The 27310-nt window shown below is 40.8% G+C and overlaps 1 protein-coding gene across 4 annotated transcripts in view; it reads right to left on the bottom strand.

Annotated features, from left to right (window-relative positions):
- Positions 1–14276: 14276 nt before the first annotated feature.
- The window catches only part of GRAMD2B (GRAM domain containing 2B), a 38498-nt gene continuing 25464 nt past the window's right edge, over positions 14277–27310 (bottom strand). For 2 of the 4 annotated variants that reach the window (XM_057415280.1, XM_057415283.1), the window contains exons 6-14: positions 25673–25768; positions 24484–24555; positions 24286–24366; positions 23484–23595; positions 21671–21820; positions 21390–21477; positions 20878–20979; positions 19202–19295; positions 14277–15547 (exon numbers count right to left, since the gene is read on the bottom strand). In XM_057415280.1, coding sequence (XP_057271263.1) covers positions 15506–15547; positions 19202–19295; positions 20878–20979; positions 21390–21477; positions 21671–21820; positions 23484–23595; positions 24286–24366; positions 24484–24555; positions 25673–25768 — 837 coding nt within the window. In that variant the 3' untranslated portion in view covers positions 14277–15505. The remainder of the gene's footprint in view (positions 15548–19201; positions 19296–20877; positions 20980–21389; positions 21478–21670; positions 21821–23483; positions 23596–24285; positions 24367–24483; positions 24556–25672; positions 25769–27310) is intronic. The other 2 variants (XM_057415281.1, XM_057415282.1) reach the window with 2 other exon arrangements.

The raw sequence follows: 27310 nt of genomic DNA on the forward strand, positions 1-27310 counted from the left end.
TGAAACCTGATTTCAAGGTCGGGTTAAAAGGAACAAATAGTGCAATCTAGTTCTCTGAACTTCAGAGGAAGGCACTTCCTTTTGTTACATTGAAGTCTGGAATGCTGGAAGTTGCTGTAATTGTTTCATGCATCCTTAGAGGTGACCCAAACCTCCTTAGATGTGGTAATAAAGTTAGCATCACCTGTTTACTTATTCAGGGGAATGTTACAGAGGTAGTGAAGTGACAGCATGCAGGTTTAAAAGTGAGAAACTGAGAAGAACAGAAGATAAATACCATTTCTTTTGCTCCTAAAGCTTTCATTTAATGCCCAATCTATTACTGCGTACCAGTATTCTGTCTTTTGCAGATTATAAGAGACTACTCACTGATTTGCCTGTGATTTAGACAGACCTGTAATGATAGAAACCTCTCAGCCTGGTGCAGCAGCTGTACTTTAAAAGTATCTAAAAAGTGCAGCACATACCTGTTCTTTCAGTTGTATTTCTTCTAACTACATTTTTAAACACAATTACTGTATGTTTACGTACTCAAATAATCCCAGGATATGAACTTCTTTTTAGCACATATGTGACTGTACCCCCTTGTGACTATATATGCTTACAATTACATGTCTCAGAAATGAGGGTTATCTGTTTGCCCCATAAAAGAGTAAAGACATTCCTCCTCCTCAATTTGACCCAGACAGCTTGATTTATGGTCATAGTTTAAGGCAGAACAAATAGCAGAGTAAGGTTATGGTGAAATTTCATGATTGATAGTCAAACAATCCTCCTAAGCTTTGCTATGGTATTAAATATTTGTAGGTTAAAAAAAACAGGTAAAGACCTTATCTGAAGGAGAGGGTATGTGGGATCATAGAATGACAGCAAAGGAGACAGAAACTTAGGGCAATAAGAGAAAAGACAGGGATGGAGCACAAGGTAGAAAATCTAAAACTGGTCAGTCAAGCACTGCTGTTCCAAGCAAGCTTAACCAACATTAGTTGCTGTGCCCCAGTCTCGTCTCCTGATTTCCTTTCTGTATTTTTTGGTTAGCTGTATTACTGATTTTTATTTTCATGCCAGTGATGTAATGCTGAAGGGTCTCTGGGCAAAGTCTGACAAGTGCTGTAAGTGTGCAACCTGTAGGAAGGCAGCACTGGCTGTGAAAAAAAGATGTGCCTTGAAAGTGAGAATAAGGAATTCAAAACCACCAGCAAAGGAGGTGGTGAAGCCTGGGAGAAAGACATAGGCAGTGCTGCAGAAAAGAGAGATGACCTAATACTAGGCTTTTAGATGCTGGATGTTACATTGGGAATGCTGGGGAAGAAGATAAGGCAGGACCATTGCAAATGGGAGGTGGGGCAGAGTGCACAAAATAGGACATATTTGAAGAGCATGTTTCTGAATATAGTATAAAGGAACCAAAGGATAAGAAAGTTACTGAATGATAACAGGGAGAGGTGTCAGATGTAGTTTAACCTAACACATAAGGGTGCAATTAGGGCAGATAAAGCATAGACAGACACATTCACTATGGGATGATATCATTACCAGAGGAGGAGGTGATGCGTGCTGAAGAGGCCCCACCATATAATAAACTGTCAGAAAGTGAAAAGAGGTATGCCTTGTTTACTGATGGGTCTTGCCGTATTGTGGGAAAGCATCGGAGATGGAAGGCAGCTGTATGGAGTCCTGGACGACAAGTTGCAGAACCTGAGGGAGAGGGTGAATCGAGTCAGTTTGCCGAGGTGAAAGCCATCCAGCTGGCCCTGGACATTGCTGAACGAGAAAAGTGGCCAGTACTTTACCTCTATACTGACTCATGGATGGTGGCAAATGCCCTGTGGGGGTGGTTGAAGCAATGGAAGCAGAGCAGCTGGCAACGCAGAGGTAAACCCATCTGGGCTGCTGCACTGTGGCAAGATACCACTGCCTGGGTGCAGAACCTGGTGGTGAAGGCACTCCATGTAGATGCTCATGTATCTGAGAGTCAGGTCGCTGAGGGACACCAGAACAACCAACAGGTGGATACAGCTGCTAAGATTGAAGTGGCTCAGATGGACTTAGATTGGCAACATAAGGGTGAATTATTTTTGACCTGGTGGGCCCATGACACTTCAGGCCATCAGGGCAGAGATGCAACATATAGATGGGCTCGTGATGGAGGGGTGAACTTAACAATGGACACTATTGCCCTGGTTATTCATGCTTGAGTGTACTGTAACAGATTTTACCTTGTTGGAAAAACACAACGGAAAAAGCATGTGCTATGATTTAGACATTAACAGCTCTGTTTTTCCAGTGTGATTTGAATACATCTGGTTTTGCAGTACATTCTTGCACATTATATAAGAAAGAACAGATCAGTTCAGACCAGAATAAATACCCACAATCTGGAAATCAAACTAGTTTAAAGATCTCAGTCTGTGAGCGAAAAAGATTTTCAGAAAGACAGAAAAAAAAGCTTTTGAAAAGAACACTATACAGAAAACTGTATAGTTGATACTGTATATCACCAGCACCACACATTTTTTCTCCAAATGCAGAAATACAAATGGAGTTTCTAACATTAACTTGAAGATCTTATTATAAACCTTAAAATACTCCCAGGAATTGAAGGCCATTGTTCTTATAGCAGATCAGAGGAGATTCATAAAGAAGTGAATAGGAAAATAAAAGTAGTAAGCAGAGAAAAGAAGAGATGATTTCTGTTTGGTGTCAGTGCCTGAAGACTGATTTCACCATTCAAAACAAGGATGAAAAAACCCAGTGAAGTATGCCAGCATATGGCCTTGATTTTGCAGGAGCAAAATTATTGTTCTTAGCTTACAGGCCTTCTTATCCTGGGGCATAGTTGTTATGGCTGACGTGCTTCCAATTTTGACATTAAAGGCTAAAGGTCAAAACTTAAAAAAAAAATAAATCTGATTTCTATAGGTTGGTAATAGAGGTCTAATTGCAGTAGATAACACTATCAACTTCCTGAGGGAACACAAATAAACAATCATAGGACAAATACATTATCCTTTGGTAATCCTCCATTGCCATATGTTAAGAGGAGTTTTCGCTGAAATTAAGTGAAACCAGAGCTGTGTGGAAGCCTAACTTACCGCTGCTGATGCATTTGGCCCATGTCATCCCTCTGTGTCCATGGCTCCTTGGGGAGAATTGGTTCAGAACATTCTTGCAGTTTCCAATGTTGTTTCACTTTGCATGGACTAAAATTACAGAAAACAACAGAAGGAAAAGTAACAGTATCATAAAAACTCCTAAATTACTATTTCAGGCATGCTGAACAGGCTTGTTTTTGATACTAGGTTGTCTTTCAGTTGTGGTTTAAACCCAACTGCTAACTCAGCACCACACAACCCCTTGCTCACTCCCCACCCCAGGGGGGTACAAACCCATGAGTTGAGATAAGAACAGTTTAATAATACAGTTTACAGTTCAAAATAGAATATGATACTACAACAACAATAGTAATTATAATAATAATGGGAATTGCAAGGGGAAAATTTGTTTTTGGATGGGTTGTTATTTAGCAGAACAGCTTTTGAATCCAGGTTACATCTGTTAACACAAGAAGGGAAATGCAAGCAGACAATGGGCTTACAAGAAGATAGAGGGAGTAACTGTGGGAGCTCTCGATACTCAGCTCTGAGCGCTCTTGTTTCTTTAGTTCTAACCCCAATCCAACTGTTACGCTCCTAGTAGTTTAATTAGACTGTAAACCACAAAATCTTTTCATGGCAGGAGTCACTGTGATAGTCTAAGTGTGATTTCAGTATCACAAATATATGAACGGACTTGGAAGAGAAGTGTTTAAGTTGTGTTCCCCCAAACAAGAAGTTGAAGACTTTCAGCTCAACAACAGTCTTCCTTATAGCTGTTATTATTGAAGTCTTTAGAAGGCCAACCACTTCCAAAGCAGCTAATGTAGATTTCTCTGGGCTTTTTTTTTGTTTGTTTGTTTGTTTTTCCCCAGTAGCATTGGTTTGAACTGTTTGGGGGAAAACATAGAAAAAATCTCTTCATGCTAGTGTCATAAACCAGTGTCATAAAGCATTTATTTTTCACATGATTAATCTGTGAGAGAAGGTTCATTGTTCATTACAGATGTCACAGAAACAGCTGTTAGTACAAGCTTTCTTCCTACATTGCCCCAGCTCCAGAATGCTGTCAATTGTGCATATTGCCATGATAGCAAGGTGCAAGTGTAGAAAGGACTCAGAGATGTATTTTGCCTTGTGTGTCAGGTCCAGCATGTAAGGTTATAATTAAGTTACCTATTAACTTTTCTTCTTGGAAGGAGCCCATATCTATCTAGGGCAAAAAGCTGTTTTCTGATTTTGTACTTGACAGCATATTGTAATGATTTTCCTTTAATCTCCTGCTAAGCACTCCTAAAATTCCAAGTCAGTGGAAATTTGCCTTATTGATACCATTAAAATGAGAACAGCAGTTGAGAAGGCCTTTACTGCACAGTCCAAGCTGCCTGCATTGCCAAAGACTAACAAATGCTTGTTACGAAGCTTAATATAGAACGTCACACCTGCAGAACAGGATTCAGTTAAGAACATCATGACATGAGCTTGCTGTTTGTTATGTAAATCCTGGGAAAAAATACCTTTTCAACTTTAAGAACAAAATGAACTTTTAAACAGTATCCAAAGAAAAACTGGCAAGGCAAGAAGGTCACATACACAATAAAATACATTGGCATAGGCTCCAGACTCAATGGGCAAAAGGGGAAAAAAAATGGGGGGGAGAAGTCCTCTCTGGACTGAATTCAGAGTCATCTAGGAAGCTAGTGAGCCCAGTCAGTATGAAACCTATATGGAGGGTAACAAATTTTAGGACACTCTCTTCAAGAAACTAATTTCTAATTTTTTGGCCCAGAGGTCTGCTTAGGTAAACAGACATCCAGCTCAGGGTGGTATTCTCTCCACCAACAGCTACTCTCTTGGAAAGGCATTTGGACCTTCCAGGAGAGGAAAGATTGTTGTGTGCTGACAAATATTACCCTTAGTGGCGAAAAATGGTAAAGTGCTTCATGCAAAGCATTTGCAGCTTCAGGAGGGAATAGCTGGAATATTCTTATGCTTTTTTATTAGAAACACAAGTTTGGAGAATGCTTCGCTAACATATATTTACCTTGAATTCTTGCTCAAAGTCTGCTTGTTATGATTCTGCAGCCTGGCCTCTTTTGTAAATTAGAATAGAGATGATACCAGTTACATAAGAAAGACAAAAGCTTCTTTTTATTGTACCAATCCTGCTGACATCCTCTCAGAGCACTTTATTAATCAGTTCTTTCTTGGGATCATTCCCTTTGAGAGTTCTACTTGGCAGGTATGTAGACACAGGCTCTAACCACAGTGCGGTAAGGATGTGGGCCTAGTCATCCAAACTATTTTAGATTTAATCTTGAGTAGGCACAGTATTGCAGGACAGTTTGACTAAATGGAATCTTGGGGGTCATTAGATGTCACCAGGAGGAAAAACAGATCTAAAACCGACTATGCATGCACAAGTAAAATGCCTGTATTTTGGACAGTAGTAGTTACAGGCATCATAACATTGTGTGAAGCTCAGGGAATAAACTCTTACAACAGCTGCTGAGTTAGTGCACATAGACTAGATTGTTTTATAACATGCATCTGATTTTACTTTTTTTTTTTTAATCCAGGATAAAACGGAGTAATTTAAGAGACAATTAAATGAAATTTGCTGGCAATTTGTTGCGGCTGTTCACTAAACAACAAGCTATCACAAAGCTCCACAATTAAAAAATTGTATTACACTGATTTTATAACTCAAGGAAAAAACCCATTCATCCCTTCTGTGAAGTCTCATTACATGCAACCATGTTTAGCAAAAAGCTCCACTGGCTTCAAAGCATAAACCGAGGAGTGCCAAATGCGATTACTCAATTTTCCCTGTTGAGCAAATTTTCATGTGAGGCTCAGATAGTCTTGCCAGGCAAACTGAAAGCAGGTGCTGGCAAAATCCTTCCAAGTGATGCTATTCCTCAGTTGTTTACAGAAGTGTACGCACAGAGGCTGTTTGCTCAGTTTTCTGTCTGAATAGTCAGTTTTCTCATGAGCATTACTGCATGTCACACCTGCTCTGTAAATGCAAAATCTTCTGTGTTCTCGGGAGTCACACCTCACTGGCAGCTGCAGCTGAGCCAATAACACCATCCTGGAAGTTTATATAGCATTTGTCAGCTGACTATGGAACATGGAAATGAAAGCACAGGCTTAGCAGGAAGTGGGGAGCATTACTACACAACTGCATGAAGGTTCAGGTGAAAGCAGTGATAGTATTAAATTGAAACACATGCACACACAGATCTGTCTGTTTTTTTCAGCAAATGCTGAAAAAATGTGGGTCACTACATTTTATTTTCTGCTGAGAGGGGGCTTTATAATACCTCCTCTTCTTAGAATGCTAGCTTTATCTTTCACACTAACAGCATCATAAACTTGATAACCTTCAGCCCAAGCCAGGTCAGGCAATTTGTTTGGCAGAAAACTAATTCAACAACCCCCTAACCCAACCAGCCTCTCCAAACCCACATTACTTTTCCCCCTCGTTTCTGGGGGGGGGAGAATGTCTGGGAGAATGTAGGAGAAAATAACAACTGGGAATATGGAAGAAGGGAGAAATGGAAAGAGGACTCTTCCTCTTGACAGCAGCCTGAAGATAGGTGAGCTCTAAAACATCAGAAGATCATTTTTTTTGGTTTGTTTTTTTTTTTTGTCCCCCTCCTTTAGTGTAAGCACTCATATGAACTAAAGAAGGCTGGGATAAGAATATTAAGAAAAAATAACTAGATTATGAACTACAATAAAGAAAACATTAGTTAGTGATGTGTCCCTGTTGCCTTCTATACATCTGCAGTTTCAAAGCATCTTGCCAGAGCCTGGTACTACTACTAGGTCCTTCATGGCTGGTGGAACCCAGTCGTTTTTCTAGCCACCATGCTTTGAGGGACAACAGATAAACAAAACTGGAAAAACAAAACCAAGAGAAAAAAGAAAATTACCTTTCAAAAATCAGATTTCCAAGCAGACTACACAGCAACTAATAACTCAGTTTTATTAACACTGTGTACTAAACATTTGGTGTAGATTTCAGACTTCCCTGAGGTTGCACATTTTTCCCACCTATTTCTGCAAACTAGTACTTTGCCTTTACCCAACAGCACCTCATGGCCTTTTTTTTCACTGCCTAACAGACACTGGGAGGATAAGCCGCCTTACTCTTTGCTTGACTCTCATTCTTACAGGAAGCAGCTTTTCCTTGTTCATTACTGCTGTTGGTACTTATCTCCCAAACAGGACTGACACAAATCCCTCCTCTTCAGTTCTTCACTCACTCACACTTCTGAAATTTGCCCCACAGGGTTTTGCATGCACTCCCTCTCCCAGTTTAGAAGTACCACAGTACTGCATACACACTGCCCAGGTGCACCATACTATGAACAGTGTGACATCCTCCAGACATCCTTCCTCCTCTCTCTCAGAAAAGGAGGAGTGAAGGTACCAGATGAAAAGCAGAGAAGAGGCCACACTGACTGCCCCATGAGCTGATGTGATCACAGGGTCACAAGTGCTAAGCACCAGCTCTTTCTTTGCAGTGGAATTTGCTTCTCTGCCATTTGAAAAGACACTGTCATGCCTTTGTCCAGACTTGCCTTCTCTGGCACAGCATGCATCCAGCTTTGATTACCTTCACCCTGGGAATTATTTTGTTTACTTATGGCTTAGCCTGCCTGCTTCACATAAGTCACATGCCAAATATTCTCTCTCTCCCTTGTTTCCCTGGTGAACACATCCTTGTTGCTGTAAAGGAGTAACAGGCTAACTCAGTTCAGTTGCTGGGTGTAATTAGGTTTTCTTGAAGTTCCTTCGAAAAAGGAAAATTGTGGCATCAATTTTTAAACCATAAACAGAACTACAGATTTCTGTTACTTAGAATTAAAGGGAGGGAAGTAAAGAAGAACAGAGAAGATAAGGTCAGAGTCCAAAATGTTACATAAGCTTGTGGGAATACAAGTGGCCTGCCGAAAACCTCAGGCAGTCGAAGATGTGAAGGACATAACCAGAACAGCCATAAATCATCACAGATGTGAATAACAAACATTGGTATGTAGCATATCCTTTATGGAAGGACACAAGCTGATAAGTGGGGATGGTGTGAGTTGTAGTGTAGGAACTGATCAAAGCTTAGCTAGTAAAAAACAACGATAACAGTTGAATAGTCAAGATCTAAAAATAGCTTGTGTGATTTTGTATAAATATGGTAAGAAACTCGGTAAAAGTGATTCAGTTTGTACACGCATGCTGTCTCCATCTTGTACTTTGCTGCAAATGATGCCCAAACAGGGACTCTTCACTCACCGAGCGAAGTACCCCCAGTGAGCCAAACAGGAGAGAGAACTACGATGCATCCATTCTTCTTCCTTGCAGGTGTTTTGCACAGGTATAAGAAAGCTGCCAGGGTAGCATAATGGGGCAGACTGCAGTTAAATCGCAGCAATTACATCACCAAATGTTGATGTGGATCACAAAGGAGCAAGGGTATCATGTGGCCCCCCAGAAAGTGACTCTTTTGCTGCTACAGATAGGAAGCAATTGTCCTTGGTTCCCTCCTACAGATTCTCATGAAATGCAGGATTGGAAGCGTGTGGGACAGCAGTTACCAACTGTATATTCTGATGACCATGATATTAATCCTGCCCAGTATATAAACTGGGGGAGTTACCCGGAAGGTCTAGATCACTGCTCGGGTTGGGGTGGTGTTTTTAGTTGCTGCTAAGTAATGTTTACTCTGACCGAGGACTTTTCTGAGTCTCATGCTCTGCCAGGGAGGAGAAGCTGGGAGGAAGCATAGACAGGACACCTGACCCAAACTAACCAAAGGGGTTTTCCATGCCACATCACATCATGCAGTATATAAACTGGGGGCAGTTACCTGGAAGGGGGAGATCACTGCTTGGGTCAGGTTGGGTATCAGTCGGCGGGTGGTGAGCAGTTACATTCTCTTCCCTTGTTATTTCCCTTCTCATTATTATTATTGGTGGTAGCAGTAGTGGCTTTGTGTTATACCTTAGTTACTCGACTGTTCTTATCTCAACCTGCGGGAGATACACTCTTTCAATTCTCCTCCCCATCCCTCTGGGGTGGGGGGAGATAAGGGTGGGGGGAGTGAGCAAGCTACTGCGTGGTTCTTGGTTACTGGCTGGGCTTAAACCATGACACATTGGCAAACTTGGTTATGGTACATTTGATCCCACCATCTAGATCACTTATGTGAAGACATTGAACAGCATTGGGCCCAATATCGATTGCTGGGGGATTCCACTGGTGCCAGTTTGAAAAGGAGCCATTTACCACCACCCTCTGGGTGCAGCCGGTCACCATCTCCCGCCACCACCACATTGACTACCTGTCTAGAGCTTCTCTAGGAGAAGGGAAACAGTATCAAAAGCCTTGGAGAAATCCAGGTAGACAACATCCACCACTCACTGTGCATCAACAGAGAAGTTGTCATAGAAGGTGATCAGGTTTGTCAAGCAGGATTTGCCCCTGGTGAATCTGTGCTTTTTCACAATCTTGTGTTTCACTTGACTTGTGATAAACCCCAGCAGGATTTGCTCCATAACCTTCCTGCAGACTGAAGGAAGACTGATGACCCAATAACTTCCTGGATCCTTCTTTAAGTCTTTCTGGTAGATGGGAGTGATATTTGCTTTCTTCCAGTCTCCACGACTCCTCAAAGATTATGGAGAGCAGCCTTGCAATGATCACAGTAATCAGTCACAGTATGCTAGAGATTGCAAGGGACCTCGAAAGATCATCTAGTCCAATCCCTCTGCCAGAGCAGGAACACCTAGATAATGTTACACAGGAATGTGTCCAGGCGGGTTTTGAATGTCTCCAGGGAAGGAGACTCCACAATCTCCCTGGGCAGCCTGTTCCAGTGTTCCGTCACCCTCACTGAGAAGAAGTTTCTTCTCAAGTTTAAGTGAAACCTCTTGTGTTCCAGTTTGTACCCATTACCCCTTGTCCTGTCATCATTTGCCACTGAGTAGAGCCTGGCTCCAGCCTCGTGACACTCCCCCTTTATATATTTATATACACTAATAAGGTCACCCCTCAGTCTCCTCCAAACTATAGAGACCCAGCTCCGTCAGTCTTTCCTCATAAGGGAGATGCTCCACTCCCTTAATCATCTTTGTTGCCCTGCGCTGGACTCTGCCAGCAGCTCCCTGTCCTTCTTGAACTGAGGGGCCCAGAACTGGACACAATATTCCAGATGGGGTCTCACCAGGGCAGAGTAGAGGGGAAGGAGGACCTCTCTCAACCTACTAACCACCCCCTTCTAATACACCCCAGGATGCCATTGGCCTTCTTAGCCACAAGGGCACAGTGTTGGCTCATGGTCATCCTGTCATCCACTAGGACCCCCAGGTCCCTCTCCCCTACACTGCTCTCTAACAGGTCGTTTCCCAACCTATACTGGAACCTGGGGTTGTTCCTGCCCAGATGCAGGACTCTACACTTTCCCTTGTTATATTTCATCAAGTTATTCCCTGCCCAACTCTCCAGCCTGTCCAGGTCTCGCTGAATGGCAGCACAGCCTTCTGGCGTGTCAGCCACTCCTCCCAGCTTAGTGTCATCAGCAAACTTGCTGATAGTACACTCAATTCCCTCATCTAAATCGTTGATGAATATATTAAATAATACCAGTTCCAGTACTGACCCTTGAGGCACTCCACTAGTTACAGGCCTCCAACTAGACTCTGCCCCATAGACTACAACTCTCTGGCTTCTCTCCTTCAGCCAGTTCGCAGTCCACCTCACTACCTGATCATCCAGTCCACACTTCCTCAATTTAGCTGTGAGGATGCTGTGGGAGACTGTGTCAAATGCTTTGCTGAAGTCAAGGTAGACCACATCCACAGCTCTGCCATCATCCATCCACCGTGTTATTTCCTCATAAAAGGCTAAGAGATTGGTCAAACATGATTTCCCCCTGGTGAAGCCATGTTGAGTGCCCCTCATAACCCTCTTATCCTTGATATGCCTTAAGATGGCACCAAGGATAAGGTGTTCCATCACTTTCCCAGGGATGGAGGTGAGGCTGACCGGTCTATAGTTACTCGGGTCCTCCTTCTTACCCTTTTTGAAGACTGGAGTGACTTTTGCTTTCCTCCAGTCCTCAGGATGATGCCAGACAGTTCTTTTTAATACCCTCAGGTGGATATTGTCAGGTCCCACAGAGTCAAGCTCCTGTAATACTTCACATACCAACTCTTCCTTTGCTGAGGATGGGTCTGGATTTTTGCTCCCAGGGCTTGGGACTCAGTGCTGCTAAGACAGAGGTGAAGGAAATGTTGGAAACCTCTGCCTTTTCAGGGCTGTTGGTGACTAATTCACCCCTCATGCTCAACAGTGGGCCAGTATTTCGCTACTGTTTCTGCTTGTTGTTAACATACCTGAAGAACCATTTCTTGTAGTTTCTGATATCTGGACAATTTCAATTTGCCTGCTTTTCCATCTCTGGTATATTTCTCGTTCGGGTTTGAGCAAACGCAGAAGCTTGAAGTTAAGCCAAGGAGTTCTCTTGCACCATCTGCTTCCTTTAAAGAGAATGAGCCATTTTTGAGCTTCCAGGAGAGTCTTCTAGAAAATATCCCAGCACTCCTTTATGCTCCATGGCGTCCGGGGTTTAGCAGCAGCAGTCATTTTTCTCCTTAGTAGCTGGTGCAGTGCTGTGTTTTTGAATTTCAGCCTGGGAACAATGCTGATAAAACCAGTGGGTTTAGTTGCTGCTAAGTAATGATTACTCTGACCAAGGACTTTTTGAGGGACACCAGAACAACCAACAATTGGATAAAGCTGCTAAGATTGAAATGGCTCAGATGGACTTAGATTGGCAACATAAAGGTGAATTATTTTTGGACAAGTGGGCCCATGACACTTCAGGCCATCAGGGCAGAGATGCAACATACAGATGGGCTCATGATGGAGGGGTGAAGTTAACAACGGACACTACTGCCCAGGTTATTCATGAATGTGAAACATAATGCAATTACACAAGCTAAACAGTTAAAACCTCTTTGGTATGGAGGACAATGGCTGAAGTAAAATACTGGGAGGCCTGGCACATTGATTATATCACTCCCACCAACCCGCCAAGGCAAGCGTCATGTGCTTACCACGGTGGAAGCAACCACCGGATGCCTGGAAAAATACGCTGTGCCCCATGCCACTGCCCGGAACTGGGCCTTGAGAAAAGAATCCTGTAGTGACACAGCACCCCAGAGAGAATTGAGTCAGACAGTGGGACTCATTTCCAGAACAGACTTATAGACACTTGTGGCAAATAGCATGGCATTGAGTGGGTATATCACACCCCCTACCATGCACCAGCATCTGGGAAAATCAAACAGTACAATGGGCTTTTAAAAACTACTGAGAGCAATGGGTGGTGGGACTTTTAAACATTGGGATACACATTTACTAAAAGCCACCTGGTTGGTCAACACCAGAGGATCTGCCAACAGGGCTGGCCCAGCCCAGTCAGAACTTTTACATACGGTAGAAGGGGACAAAGTTCCCGTGGTGCACATAAAGGATTTGCTGGGGAAGACAGTCTGGGTTATTCCTGCTTCAGGTAAAGGCAAACCCACTCATGGATTGCTTTTGCTATGGGACCCAGATATGGTAATGAGGGAAGATGGGGAAGTCCGATGTGTACCTCAAGGGGGTTTGATTTTAGGGGAAAACAGCCAATGAACATAATTGTATGCTGTTGCCTGCTATGTAGCACTTTTATAGCCCACCAACCATATGTCTTCAGGTCACCAGTGACTGGCCTTGATTTCCCTCTGATCATTATCCCAACAAAGAATGAGCGTTGACAAAACCAGACAAGCTCCGCAGTGTCATCAGCAGGCAACGATCCAACACTGCACACAGCCTCTCCTGACCCAAAAGACTGTTACAAGAGATGGAACCTGACATCATGGACCAAATGGACTCAGCAGCATTACAGGGATTGGTCCATGCATTAAGGAATGATCTTTTTCTCTCTGTCTGTGTATGTGCATGTATATATGTAAGAGCGATGGTATATTGAAAATGTCGGATCTGAGCATGACATGAATGGCATGGAATAAGGGGTGGATACTGTCCTGGGTTCAGCAGTAGCAGTCATTTTTTTTCTTAGTAGCTGGTTCAGTGCTGTGTTTTTTTACTTTTATACATATGTATACATATGTATATATACATAATATAAATGTATCTATACATATATACATATGTATATACATGTGTGTATGTATATATATATACACACATGTATATATATGTGTACATACATATATGCTTGTAGATGAGAAACTTAACATGAGCTGGCTTCAGTGTGTGCTCGCAGCCCAAAAAGCCAACCGTATCCTGGGCTGCATCAAAAGGTGTGTGATCAGCAGGTCGAAGGAGGTGACCCTGCCCCTCTACTCTGCTCTTGTGTGACTTCACTTGGAGTATTATGTACAGTTCTGGTGTTCTCAACATAAAAAGGACATGGAACTGTTGGAACAAGTCCAGAGGAGGGTCACGAGGATGATCAGGGGACTGGAGCACCTCCCATATGAAGATAGGCTGAGAAAGTTGAGGCTGTTCAACCTGGAGAAGAGAAGCTGCGCTTCAAACACGTGCCTCACAGCAGCCTTCCAGGATCTGAAGGGGGCCTACAAGGATGCTGTAGAGGAACTCTTCATCAGGAACTGTGGTGTTAGGACAAGGAGTAATGGGCTCAAACTTAAACAGGGGAAGTTCAAGTCAGATACAAGGAAGAAGTTCTTTACTATGAGGGGGGTGAGGCACTGGAACAGGTTGCCTAAGGAGTTGTGAATGCGTCAACCCTTGCAGAATTCAAGGCCAGGTGGAATGGAGTCTTGGGTGACATGGTCTAGTGTGAGGTGTCCCTGTTGATGTCACGGGGTTGGAACTAGATGATCTTAAGGTCCTTTCCAACCCTATTCTATGATTCTAAGATTTCCTCAAAACTCTGAGCGCCAAATTTGCTTCTACTGTTATGTCTTTGCAGTCTGGGAAGACCTTGAGTACAGCTGAATGAGAGGAAGCACATCATAATTCTTTGTGTTGGGTACTGGGTTTTGTACTGTGAGGAACGAGTCTCATTACTATGAATATCATGTTTGACTAAACCCAATGGACAGAACTTAGGTTCATTCAAATTACAGTACAACAAAGTGTAGTTTTAAATAACTTTATTTAAATGAAGTAGGTACATTTCACAGAAATGGTTATAAAATGCATAGCATATTACAAACAATACTGTTATTTTACAGATACTGGTTGTTACCCTAAATACTGCTTTTTAAAAACTAACCAACCTTCTTGGTGAATCAGGAAGTTAAAATTCCCCAGTTATCCTATCTTAGACACTATGGAAAAAAAAAATTTATGATATAGCATAGCAGATATCCATTATTTTATTCACTCTACTGATTGTTTGTATTGCTGCACCATTAATTCACCAATTCCTTTATGTGGAAATATCTGGTCCCTGGAGTCATATACTAAGACTAGATTTCCATCAACTGGAGCATAAATTGCACTTGCTCAGTCATCCAAAACCCCATGCAACTCTAAGAAAAGCTGACTGAAGGTCTTCACACTGATCAACTTAAAGGATAGAGACTGTATGAGTGAACAAAAAAAACCCTAACAGTTTTTCTAAGTTGTGCAGATACGTCATCCCCTACACTGCTATTCATAAGCCACTTGATTGTTAAGATGGCAAGTCCATACGTATTTCAAGCTGATTTCAATGGAAATTGAATCCCCAGTAGAAACAGACCTTACCCTCAGCAGTGATGCAATGGAATTGAGCCTCTTTAAAGCACCTGAGAATGGAGCACACCTCGAACATTCAGAACTTTGTGTTGCCAAATCCAGAGGTGTTTGTTTTCTGAATCTTTGGGATGCCAGGGCACAAAGTATAAAAATGAAAAGCACAGCACTGGTCCATAACCATAGCTTAGATAGGTACCAGATCATTTACACAACACTTCAGCACATAAGCCGTCACTGAAATCTTCCCATTTACACTTGTATGACAGTAGGCAGAAAGCAAATGCTGAGGTAAAAGGAGATGAACCAGGTTTACACTGGTGTAAGCAAGTCTAAAATCAAGCAAGCTATAAAATCCACTAATTCACACACAAAAGAGAAGAAAAAAATCCCCACATTTTCAAAACATAGATACACGTAGATCAAAACGTGTACGTTTTCAAAACATATAGGTACATGCTCAAGAATAAACTGACTTTCTGCATTATGACATAGGTTTTACAGTAATTTAAAGCTTGGCTTGGACTGAAAATAAAGAAGCTCGAACTCTGGCCAGCAGAGCTCTTTTGGAACTGTTTATCAAGAGAGAAGAATGAGGTCTGAAGCAGTCCAAGAACTTCGATGCTTCATTCATCATCTTCAAGTAGTTTTTGCAAGTTGTTCTGTACCTTTCAGAAAAAGAGAAAAATAATTGGGAGGTACAAACTGTATTTAAAGGGATACCAAACAATCAAGACACTTTTTAATACACTCTGTGTGCATGTTAATTCTGTCCCAACTACTCATACTAATGGTATTCATGTTAAATGCTTCCTATACTAGAGTCAAGGAAACATATGGATATGATCAGCCAGCAGCACACCTAGCTCTCATATTATGAGAATCTCCTGCAATTTCCTCCTGTAGACTCTCTCCTTCACTTGGTATGAGAAAACAAGACAGAAGAAAAACTAAAGCTAGAAAGAAAGGACAAGAAACCCAATTATTTTGAAGTTCATAAAAAACCAAGAAAAGCCTCAAATTTCAAAGCTGCAGCTCTTAAGTGGGTAATTCAAATAATAGTTTCGTAAAAGCTTCAGCTACACAGCTGGCTGTGATGTGTGTGCATCAAAATAAGGTCTTCTGACCATTAGCAGATATGGCCCATTTGCCAGATTTAGTGTATTCACTGAGGTTATCTTCCCTCAGTTACACTGAACTACAATAGCAGCCATTTGCACCCTCAAAGATGATTTGTGCAGACCTATTTCACACAGCATATTTATCCACCTTTCATTTCCTTGTCCTTCAAAGCAGAGGGAGGGGGGAATATACTGTCCCCTGGCACATGTGCTCTCTATCTTAGTAACTAGCAGTCACTGGCACAGAAGGTTTACTCAGCTACTCTCAGGCTTTAACTAGAAGAGTTGTAAGCTCTTGCTGTGAACATCGTACCTCCTGTTCAATGATACTACTTCTTAATCCTACCCTATTATTTCTTGCAATTTTTTAAGAGTGGTATTTTGGGGAAAGGAAAACAGTAAGAAGCACCTAATTTTCTAAGAGTCACCTAACACACACAGAGAATTTCCTTTTAACAAGCTACGTTAGAATAAGGGAATGAGGAATATCTGGCTATGTTTTTCTATCCCCAATTTAATGCTTTATCCTCTGATACACATGGTGCATTTTAACAACCTGTTAAATACACTTAAATGCCAAAGCAAAACTTGGCCAAGTAATTACCTGGCTCCACAGATGAAGCAGAGCTTGTAAAAATCACAAGGTCACACTGAAAAAGTCATTTGCAACATACTGTTGCACTGAATAATTTTTAACTGGAGAACAATTTTTAGTTTTTACATCTAGCTAATTTCTGCGCTCTGGTTTACACTGCTGCAGTCACATACAAAATGAGCAGAGAAATGACAAGTTACACTGGAACTTCAGTGTTACCTTTGCTGCTGAAGCCAGCTCCAGCAAATTACTAGTCCTTTTCACTGAAGCATATGAAGCAGTTAAGCAACTCCAGTAACTTTGCTCAGGGAATATAAAGCTATTAGATTTTTAATAGGATTTAATTTCTAAATAATTTAGTTTTGCAGTTGAAGAGTAGGGTCAAACATCCTGTTCTAACCACTGCTCATCTAGATTAGAGAGGACTGGGATGTAGTAATATGCAGCTACAGGCAATACTCCTCTAGGTCATGTGCACATTGGTCAACTGTGTCTTGAGTATTTGGCAAATACAACGTAAGACTTTAAGAGGCCAATCCTGTAGGCACTAACTGAAAAAAGCACACGACTTAAGTTAATTCAGGATAGCGGGTCACTTCTCTGGGAATAGCTGAATAATACGACCATCCAGCTGCCTTCTACTGTGTCTCCAAGCAAAGACCATAAAAGGGAGTGGGAAAGTGCCTAGACCCACTGCAAACAGCTGGCTGTTTTCCCACTGAAATGAAGCAAGGTCTCCCATCAACCATCTTGCCAGCCTGCCCCAGAGAGCTGGAAAGCAATAACCTCTTAAATGACCTAATTTGGCTAAAGATTTTAACTGGTCATCATCTGGTAAGCATTTTCCCCTTGTATTCATATTGTTATTATCCAGGACATATAGGGGAGTTATGCTGGCATTACTCTAGACTTCCACAGCCAAGGGGGTGGAGATGTGGGGGCAGAAACCTTTTTTGGGCAGGCTCTAAAAACCTATGATGCACACAAAACCAAGTGATGTTATGTAACCCTAGCTTTATGCTACTTGAGAAACTTGGTTTGGGAAAAAAAGGTGTTGAAAGACCTTAGCAGGCACTCACTTTTAGAAATGGAGACAACAGTATCTTATGTGACTTAAGCACATAGTAATTTAACTAACTTTTGTTTTCACTCCACTAATACTTTTCTTTTATGCTTGGCCAGTGTGTGTGTTCCCAACACATGATATTTTATATTCCTGTACAGTTGTCAAGGTCTGGGGGCAGGGGTGGGACAGGGGGCTGCAGGGGCAGTGGTCGTGGGAAGAGATCAGGGGCTGCCGCATGCTGGAGGCATCCCTGCCATCAGCCTCCAGTGCACCTACTGCAGGGCACAGCTGGTGGTGAAGCCTCTGGGAAAGCATATTTAAGAAAAGGGAAAACACTGCAGAGAGACAGGAGGAGAGTAACAGGATGAGAAACAGCTGAAGCAACACCAGAAGTAGAGGAGGAGAAGGTGCTCCATGGCAGAGAGGATGTCCATGCTGCAGTGCATGGAGAATCTATTCTAGAGGAGGTGGTTATTTCCTGAAGACCTGGAGTCCTTGGAGGAGCCCAAGCTGCAGCAGGAGGAAAATGGGGGAAGAAAGGAGCAGCAAAGAAAAAATTGTTATGTACTGACTGCAGCCCCTTACTAGCCCCATTTGCAGGGCAAGGAGTGGGTTAGAGTTGGGAGTGAAAGAGTGAAGTTGAGCCTGGAAAAACTGGGAAGGTGATGTTGTATCGTTTGCTCTTTCTCACTACCCAAATCTGTTCTAATTGGTACTATATTAAATTCATTTTCCTTGAGTTTGTTTTGCTTGTGATGGGAACTAGTAAGCAAACTCACTGCCTTTTTCTTGGTCCACGAGCTTTCTCATCGTATTTGCTAGGACAGGAGAGTGAGAGAGCAACTAGGTGGGTGTCTGACTGCTGGCCAAAGTTTGCCCACCACACCACCTGAACTGGAAATAAGGTCTGCACACCCACTCTTCTTCTGCATAGGTTTCCAGTTTAAGTCAGCAAGTATATTTCGTTTTGCAATTAGAGGACGGTAAGAAGTAAAGGTCAGGTATAGGGAATTACTCAATTGGTGCAGTAGAATTTGTTTTACTAAAATGAAACAGGTAGATTCCAGCCACTTCATGTGAAGAGGCTGACTACATACAGAAGTTAGCATCATTTTTCTTAATGAAACAAACAAAACAATCGAAAAAAACCACAAAAAACAAACCCAACCAAATCCCAACAAACAGAAAAGCCCTCAAACAAAATCCCTAGACAGAAAAGTTCATCAAATAATAGTTCAGAATTCTTAGCCTTGATGGACAAAAAAATCTGAGATCATTACATGCAGTAATCTCCTTTGAAGGTTCCGGTTTATTAGTTTTTCTGTCTGTAAGCCTCAGCTCAAGGCAATGTAACACTTATCAATGCTTGTACTTGGCCTAATTTATAGTCCAAAACCCAAGCCTTTGTCTGGGAAAACGTGACAGGTTCTCGTATCAAATCTGGGGGTAACTTGTCATTTTTCAAAATATGAGACTGTATATATTCAGCAAGAACGTGATTAGTACATCAGCATTTGCATTACATCATAAGGGAAGTTACCTTTTCCAATTTTATAAGATTAGCAGTTAACTCATCACAAAGGTCATCAGCATTAATTTGCAGATGAGATCCCAAACCTTGGTGCACTGGATGTCTATTGAACAGAATGAAGATGTAAGTCTTACAGAAAAAAAAAAAAAAAAAAAAAAAAAGAACTGAGAGATACACGTAGGTGGGAATACAGTGGCAACATTGTTAACTGTACTTGCACAGAAACAAAGGCCTAAGTCACTTCTGCACTTTTGACTGCATTCTTTAATTCTTTATGTGGTCTCATTCTCCAGAAGTCTGGATAGAAAACTTTACAGCTATTTCCAGTAGAAAAAAGTTGAAAAGTTCCTTGTTCTGTGAGTTGGGGGAAATCAAAAAGCCTAACCCCTTAACACTGTAGAAGTGCACACTGGATACCTTGTACTGCTTAGGATCAGAGCAACAGAAATCAGGAATTCCTCACGTAAGAGTGCTTCAGAAGAGGGACACAGCATGCTGCTAATAAAAACATGCCAAAAGTGGGAAAATGGCTTTTGACATTGCCTATTAGAGACAGGTTTACACCTCTCCTTGCATTATTGGTTTGCATTTGTATTTTAAGATAAAGAACCATTTCCTTCCTATTCCATTATCAAGAACCTAGCTCTGTCTTCTAACACATGCATAAAAGTCCTATTACATTTTACAGAAGACAGCTGAGAGCAGGCTGGATCCTAAGCAGCACAGTCATTGTTCAATATGACCACAAGAGCATTGCCAGTGACCTCTTTGTCATTAATAGATCACAACAGAAAGCTGCATTAACAAGCCCACTTATTCAAGAGCTTGCTACAGGTCTGAAACACTTTGTAGACAGTTTCACCCAGCCTGGGTATAGCACCATCTTGAATTTTATTTCCCCACTCTTGTTTTTCAGGTGGTGCTTAACCAGCGTTCCTACTCAAGCTGCATGTGGCGGCAGGTATTGCACTGAGATTTACAAATGACTTGAAGGCATGCTTTGCAGAACAGTTTAGAGAAAAGAACTGTTATAAGAACAGTCAAAGTGTTAATGCAAAATTTAATGCTGAATAAGTCAGTTAGTATTCTCAGAAGTATCCAGTTAACTGCCTTCAGTCGTAACAGAGGAGCAGGAAGCTGATACAACTCACAGTGTCATACCGCTGTAGTATATGCCCCTGCACTGCCTCTCCATTTGATTTTTCCGTATTTCCTATCCATGCAACACAGATTAAAAAAAAAAAAAAATTAACAATACCAGTTTATAAAGAGAATAGGCACCCCAAAGCTTTAGAAAACATTATACAAGAAAGTCAGATGTATTAGCCCAAAGATTATGAAGTACCTTCTGTCATCTTAGGCTAATCAAATGATACAAAGACTGAACACAGAAGTTATATATTTTCTACAGAATCACTGCTCTGGAAAGGAACTGCTCACTTCAGCAGTTCAGAGTGAAGTTACTAACAGATACCTGAAACATTGTCCTGGCAGTAGTACATCATGACATACCACATTCGTACTGAAATTCTTAAACAGAAAGCTGTGAGATAAGGCCAGAATAAGAACTACAGGACACTGAAGTAGCATGACGGCATGACAGTATCACAGTTTGTGAAGAAAACACAAACATGACAGATACTGGAAGATATTAAACCCCCAAAATTTTACAGAGTATATCTTACTCCTTAATATGTGAATCAAAGGATGTGATGGAAATCAGACGTTCCTCCAGCATACTGATTTTATATCTCATGTAGAAGGTAGAAAATATTAATACACAGACACTGTAAGAGAGGAAAATAATGTACACCAGTTAATGGACTCTTTACAGGTACCTGACATTTATTTAAATTGTTACTTGATATACTGAATAATAAAGGTATCATTCTGATAAACATCTCAGGAATACCAGTGGCATTCAGACAGTTATGAAAATCTGAGCACTGAGTACAACTTTGCTAAGCAATATGTAAAACAAAATCATTTAACTACTTGCAAGATCAATGTTTCCTGAAACAAAAAAAATCCTTTGCTTTTAAAAATAAATTCCTCTTAAATAAGCCTGCCCCAGCAATTCTACTTCTGAAAAGTATAAAGGCCACAATTCCCAATAATTTCCTTTTTTTGAGTGAAGCTTAGATTATGTTAATTAACCCCAGTATTTTAACGATCTTGTTATTAACTGCTCACTTACAGAACTGCATAAAATACAAGTACATGGTTCAGAGACAACAGCTTTTGGGACTTCACTTTGTGGAAGAACCTGAAGGCTTCAGAATGGCCTGCAAAGAAACGAACCAATTGTTAAGATTGATCAAAGCAGGCCACAGCACACAAATGGGCTTTCAAAGCATTCAACAGATTATATAAACAGAGGGAGAAACAAAAAAGGGATTTTCCAAATTTGCAAACCGACATAATTATGCAAACTTATCTCAACTAACTCCTGCTGACGATCTGCCCTTGACTCTTTACCATTTTGAGGACTGTTCTGTTTTTTTCCATCACTTCCACGTTTACCATGTGAATCTGAATGGACAGGCTTTGCCTCAGTCTTGGAAACTTTCAAGTGAGTCTGTGTCTCAACCACATGATAATCTGTCAAAAGCCAGATGTTTAATAAATCTGAAATATGAAGTCAAAGAAAGTTGTTGTAGCTTAAGTTAGTCAAGGAGGTAGGGACGTGTAGGATTTTAAAAGGAGCACTTACTGACTTCGACAGAAAGCAGCAGTCAGTTTAGTAGTCTTAAAAGAGTTTACATAGTATCTCCACATTATCACAAAATATAAAGAAGCACCTGGACTGAACAAGGATGATGAATGTTGTATTTACATTTCCAGATTACTTAAAAGGTGGCAACCAATGCAAATTCTGAATTACCAGAAGATTATACAGACACAAAAGTTATCTTCCAAAAGGACGAATGTTCTAGAGTAATGATTCCAAATGACTTTTAATAGCGACTTCAAATGGACATATTGCATTGTTACTTTAAAAAGGAGATTAGAGCTCCCATTTCTTGATGTTTTTTTTATATACAGATGATGTCTTGAAAGAGATGGTACAGAAAAATCCAGTCACACTCAGTTTTGTTCAGGCTCTACTTGCACACCCTGGACTGCACTAATGATGCACAAGAAAAAGAATCTCACTTGTGACAGATGTGCTCTCCCTCACCCCTCAGTTCCTTTTCCTACAGTGATTCTTTAACTGGATATTGTTTTTTATTTGTGGAGAGGGAAAACAGAAAGTTTTGAAGGAGTTACTAGCCATAAAGAAGTAAGACAGCAAGTTAAGCCATTATTCGGAAGCATTCATGCGGTAAGTGATGACAGCACAATTTAGTTACTGCTTCACAAACACACCAAACAATTACATATAACACACAGTATATACCAAAGACCATTGAAAGCAAATCATACTGCTGACCAAAAGACACATAGCAAAAGAAGAAAAAATAATTAAAACTAATGGGACAGAAAACTGCTATTAAAAAGAGCAGTATTTAATTTTAAAGTAAGGGTAAAAGTTTCGTATGATACTAATTCTATTATAGTTAATATAGAACCTGGAGTAATAATACCATAACAACACATTAATATATTAGTTGTACAGCAGAATAATACCCTAGGTTTTGCTAATAACATTCAGCATGTGGTACATAAACCAAATTCTGCTATACTTATGAACTTGTGACTTTCTACACAGTATTCCTGCTAATTAGGTGAAGAACTTGAGGCACATGAGACTACAAACAGCAATGTGAAGAAGGAGCAACTTTGGACAGTATTTTCAAGTTCTTAAGAACTGTAAAGAATAAAATGAGGTTTTAAAAAACAAAACCACAAAAACACATGTCAAAAATAACTTTTTTTGATGACCAAAAGCTACCACAGTACAGAACATTATTTGCATAGATTAGAAGAAGTCACACCATGATTTGAACTACTTTAGAATAGGGAGTTTTACTTGTTCATTTTTCTTTTATGTAAAGGAGGAACATCTCCTACATTATATCTCTGCTAGCATAACTGATGGAAGACGTGGAGGCAAAATAGTACATTTATAAGCAACTGGATGCAGTAGTGACAATCAGATCCACTGCCGACCAAGTCATTGCCTGTTTGGATTGCAAAGGAAGATAATAATGAAAATGCAGTATTGCGGCTTTGAGGAAGACCTTAGAAACCATGTAACTCTCTAGGACTCCCTTCAGGGGGGGATTACAGAAGCAAAACTGAGAGCTAAGCCATTCTCAGTTTCTTGGGGGCCTATGATCCCACTCACCTTCAAAGCATTCCAACTCTGGGGTCTGTGAGCCTGAGCTGCTGGACTCTTCAATCTCTTGTCTCCGCTGCTCCACTATTCCATCCAGATCAGAATAGTCTTCATTGAAATCCTGATGGGGAGAAAGAGTCACCAGAAAGGTCAGCCAAGCTCTAAATGTAAGCAACCTTATTTTCTCTGACCTCTCTTCAGAAACTGAACCAACAATTACAGATTTAAAACTGTTTAACCATTGACAATCTCTGATCTCAAGATGTTAAGATCAACTTAGCAAAACAAGCTTCGTATGATCACCAGAACTCAAGTCTCATTCCCTGTCTTTATTTAAGTGAAAAGATTAAGTCTGTGTGCAAAAGACAGACTGTTAAATTAGACAAACTGAGAAGTCCAAGAAAGGTGTCACTAGAATTAGACTCTGGTCATCACATGTGGCTACACAGTTCTTTCAGATGTCTGAACTGGCTCACAGAGAAATGAGTGCAACTTCAAAAACTGTTCATGGCAGAGGAAGAGGCAACTTTAAGTCAGTACAGAGTGCTGTGAAACATGACTGCTAAAGAGAGATACGTAGAGCTTACAGACTTTGGAATATATTCAAAGCCTATGCATGTATATACATTGCATGTGATAAGATCAAATTAAACCTATGCTAATCATTCCCACTGCTTCCTAATGTTAACAAACCCATGGAAGTTTTGGAAACACACACCATGATTTCCTTCAGTTTTCTTTCTTCAGACTTTCTAAGTAGTACTTGTAATGAAAGGTGCTATACAACAGAACAATCATCTAAGCCATTTACCAAGGACAGAGTTGTAGCACGATCCGCCCTGAAGCTGTTTTCTGCAGAAGAGGGATTTGAACTGTTGCCCATGCTCATATCCTGAAAAAAGCAGCAGTGTTAACAAGAACACTCAGAAACTACCTAGCATTTAAAAACAGTAAAGCAGTAATAATGAACACAAAGCTACACACCATCTTCACTGCTGTTGGTACCTACCTCAAGATGTCTACAGATAGATTTTAATAGCCTGTAGGTGGTATCTCTCGAGAGCAAGGAGACAAACATGTACTGAAAAAAAAAAGTTCCAAAACTGCTTGAGAAAAGTCATACAGTAAAAGCTTTCTCTTACATAAATAAAACTGACAGACAGTTTTGCTGATTAAGTAACTATTGTCAAGAACTTACACATAGCAGGAAAAACCTCCACTCCTTCTAAGCCTCACCTGTCGTTAATCACAAGAAACACAGAACAGGCAAATAAAAGTTACCATGTACCACTGCAGGGATCGAAGCATAGTCCAGATGCATTCTTTTTTTAAGAAGGCTTTGCATACTTTTTAAATCTACCTCTTAAAAACAAAACAAAGCAAAAAAACAAAAAACCCAACACAACAACAACAACAAAAAAATCACAAAAAAGGCCCAATAAAAAAAAAACAAACAAAACCAAAACCCAAAACCAAACACAAAAACCCAAACCAAAAAAAAAACTAAAAACCAACACAAATCAACTACCACAACTCAGTTTTTGAACAGTCTCCTGTACCCACAAGATGTTTGTGCAATGCAAACAGGCTGGTTCTAAAGCTGCACTTAGAATAATCACATTTCTTACTCACTTATGCAACTGTGTTGCATCACTTGAGTACCATCACAGGCAACCATATTTTGTGCATCTAAGATATTGCTGGTCAGGGAAGAGACCCATGTAAGTGAAAGAATACAGTTACAGCTGCCAACGAGCTCAGGAAAACTGACCCAGCTGTCTCAGTTCACCCATTGCTATTACACAGCAATCTTGGAGAACAGGGAATGAGAGATTACAGAGAGCAGGTAGCAAATATTGACTCTATTATTGTTTCTTACTTTCTCACCAAGTTCTATATAGCTTTGTTTACTGCAGATCCAAGGAAAAAAGACAGGGAGTAAAAGGGAAAAAAAAGGTCATTGCCTGTCAGGAGAGAGGGGGCAGAAGCTAGAATTCCCTAAGAAACCAGATCCTCCAAGGTCCTGAGTCTAAATGCCCACATGTGACCAACTCCTATTGCTGTTTAAGTGGCCACTTGGCACTTTCAAGAACCCCCACATTACTGCCAACTGGGGGGCAGAGAAGGGAAAAGTAGAAACAAAAAGGAAAAAGAAAGGAGGCAAAGTGTAATCAGCTTCACTCTCTACCAGTACTTACCCTATCTGTGACTGTTGCTATGATCACAGCATTTGGCACAAGAAGGGCAGTTTTGGTTTTCTTCAAAAGTGTCACTGAGAGCACAGGTATACTAATCTAAAATGAGATCAACATAGCATTAGAGCCCCAGTGTGCAGATACAAATCTGCATGCTCTTTCACAAGGAGCCAACCTACCAACTGTGATAAGGAAGTCCTTAAACACTCCCCAGAGATTTCTCCACTAAGTCCCTGATTACTAACATTTCATGTGGAACATATGTGGTTTCACATTATTACTATTTCTCAACTATTTCTGCTTCTGCTTTTATCAGGTGACAATCCAAGCTTTTGTTCGTGTCTTCCTTTCCTTATCCCTTCTGGCTCTTATAAGACTACAGGCTCAGTTCACTGTGGATCTGAAGAACAAACCATTCAAAGTGAGGCTTCTTTGTTTAGAAACACGTCAGAGAAGAGAGGCTTGCTGAGGAACGAATATAAAAGTCTTCTCATGACTTGCAGATACTTCAGCCTGCAATGAGTAAACAGCCTGTCCTTCAGTAATGTTGAAAGCTCCAGTATCCACACACCCACTGACTAATAGGGATTTCTACGTGTGCCATCCAGACTGTCTGCATTTACATTGAAAAGTTCTCAAATTTCCTTCCTGCTTTATGTTTACATCCAGCCCCATAAGTGTAATGCCTGCTAAGTTTTAAAGTACTTAACTTCTGATATTCTGGATGAGCTCTTTTTGTAAACCCCATCTTACAAAGGACCAAGTACCTGGTCTGACTTCCAGTTGAAAAGCCTTAAGTTTAGCAAGTTAGCAAATACAGTATAGCTCCTGTTAAAACTTTCACAAGCACACGCTGTCACAGCTACCTGAGTAATTTGGCAGCAAGATTAAAAGTGTCCAAAGATTGTCAAATAAATGATCACAGCACTGAATTAAAAACCTATCAGTGCAGGAGGAGAATGAAGCTACTCTGCCCATAGTTTCGTAAAACTTTGTTCAGAACCTTTTGTTACCTTACATTTTGTTCAGAATAGCAAGACAACGTAATGAAATGAAAAACTGTTTCATGTAACAAAGCAGTACATTTGCATACATTAGTCTGAGCAATAGATTGCTACCACTGTTGGAGCATGGCTAGTCAAGCACCTGCTTGTCATGTAAGGGCGAGAAACTCACTCTTGGTACATAGTTTCATTAAAGTGTGCTAGCAGAAAAAACCCAAACCAACCCAAAGCATATGATTTTAATTATTCTTAGGCCCAGGCCTGGTCTAAAAATCTGTAACTCTGGTCAACATTTGTTCTATTGCTGTTTTAACATATTAACTCTTTTAGTCCTGCTTCAGAAGCCATGTTTTCTGAAAACAGGTGATTAAACAGGTCATCCTCTTTAGCTTTTCTTCTTAAACTGGACATTGTATAATTCCACAAAGTTTTGCAACACTTTTAGAAAACAGCTCTTTCTGGGAGTGGGGTGAATGAAGCAGCTACAACATACGTTTGATAGGAAAAATTCATAATCTTCAAGCAGCCAGAACAGAATCTGCATACCTTTAAAAAACCAAAACCACAAACCAAACCAAAACCAAACTAGCAGATTTTTAAGCAAAAATCCTGCTAACAGTAACGATAAAAAAGCAGC

This window comes from Pezoporus wallicus, unplaced genomic scaffold, assembly GCF_028554395.1.
Source record: "Pezoporus wallicus isolate ANWC-B61680 ecotype Strahan unplaced genomic scaffold, APGP_CSIRO_Pwel_v1 contig_7360, whole genome shotgun sequence".
NCBI classification, from domain to species: domain Eukaryota; kingdom Metazoa; phylum Chordata; class Aves; order Psittaciformes; family Psittacidae; genus Pezoporus; species Pezoporus wallicus.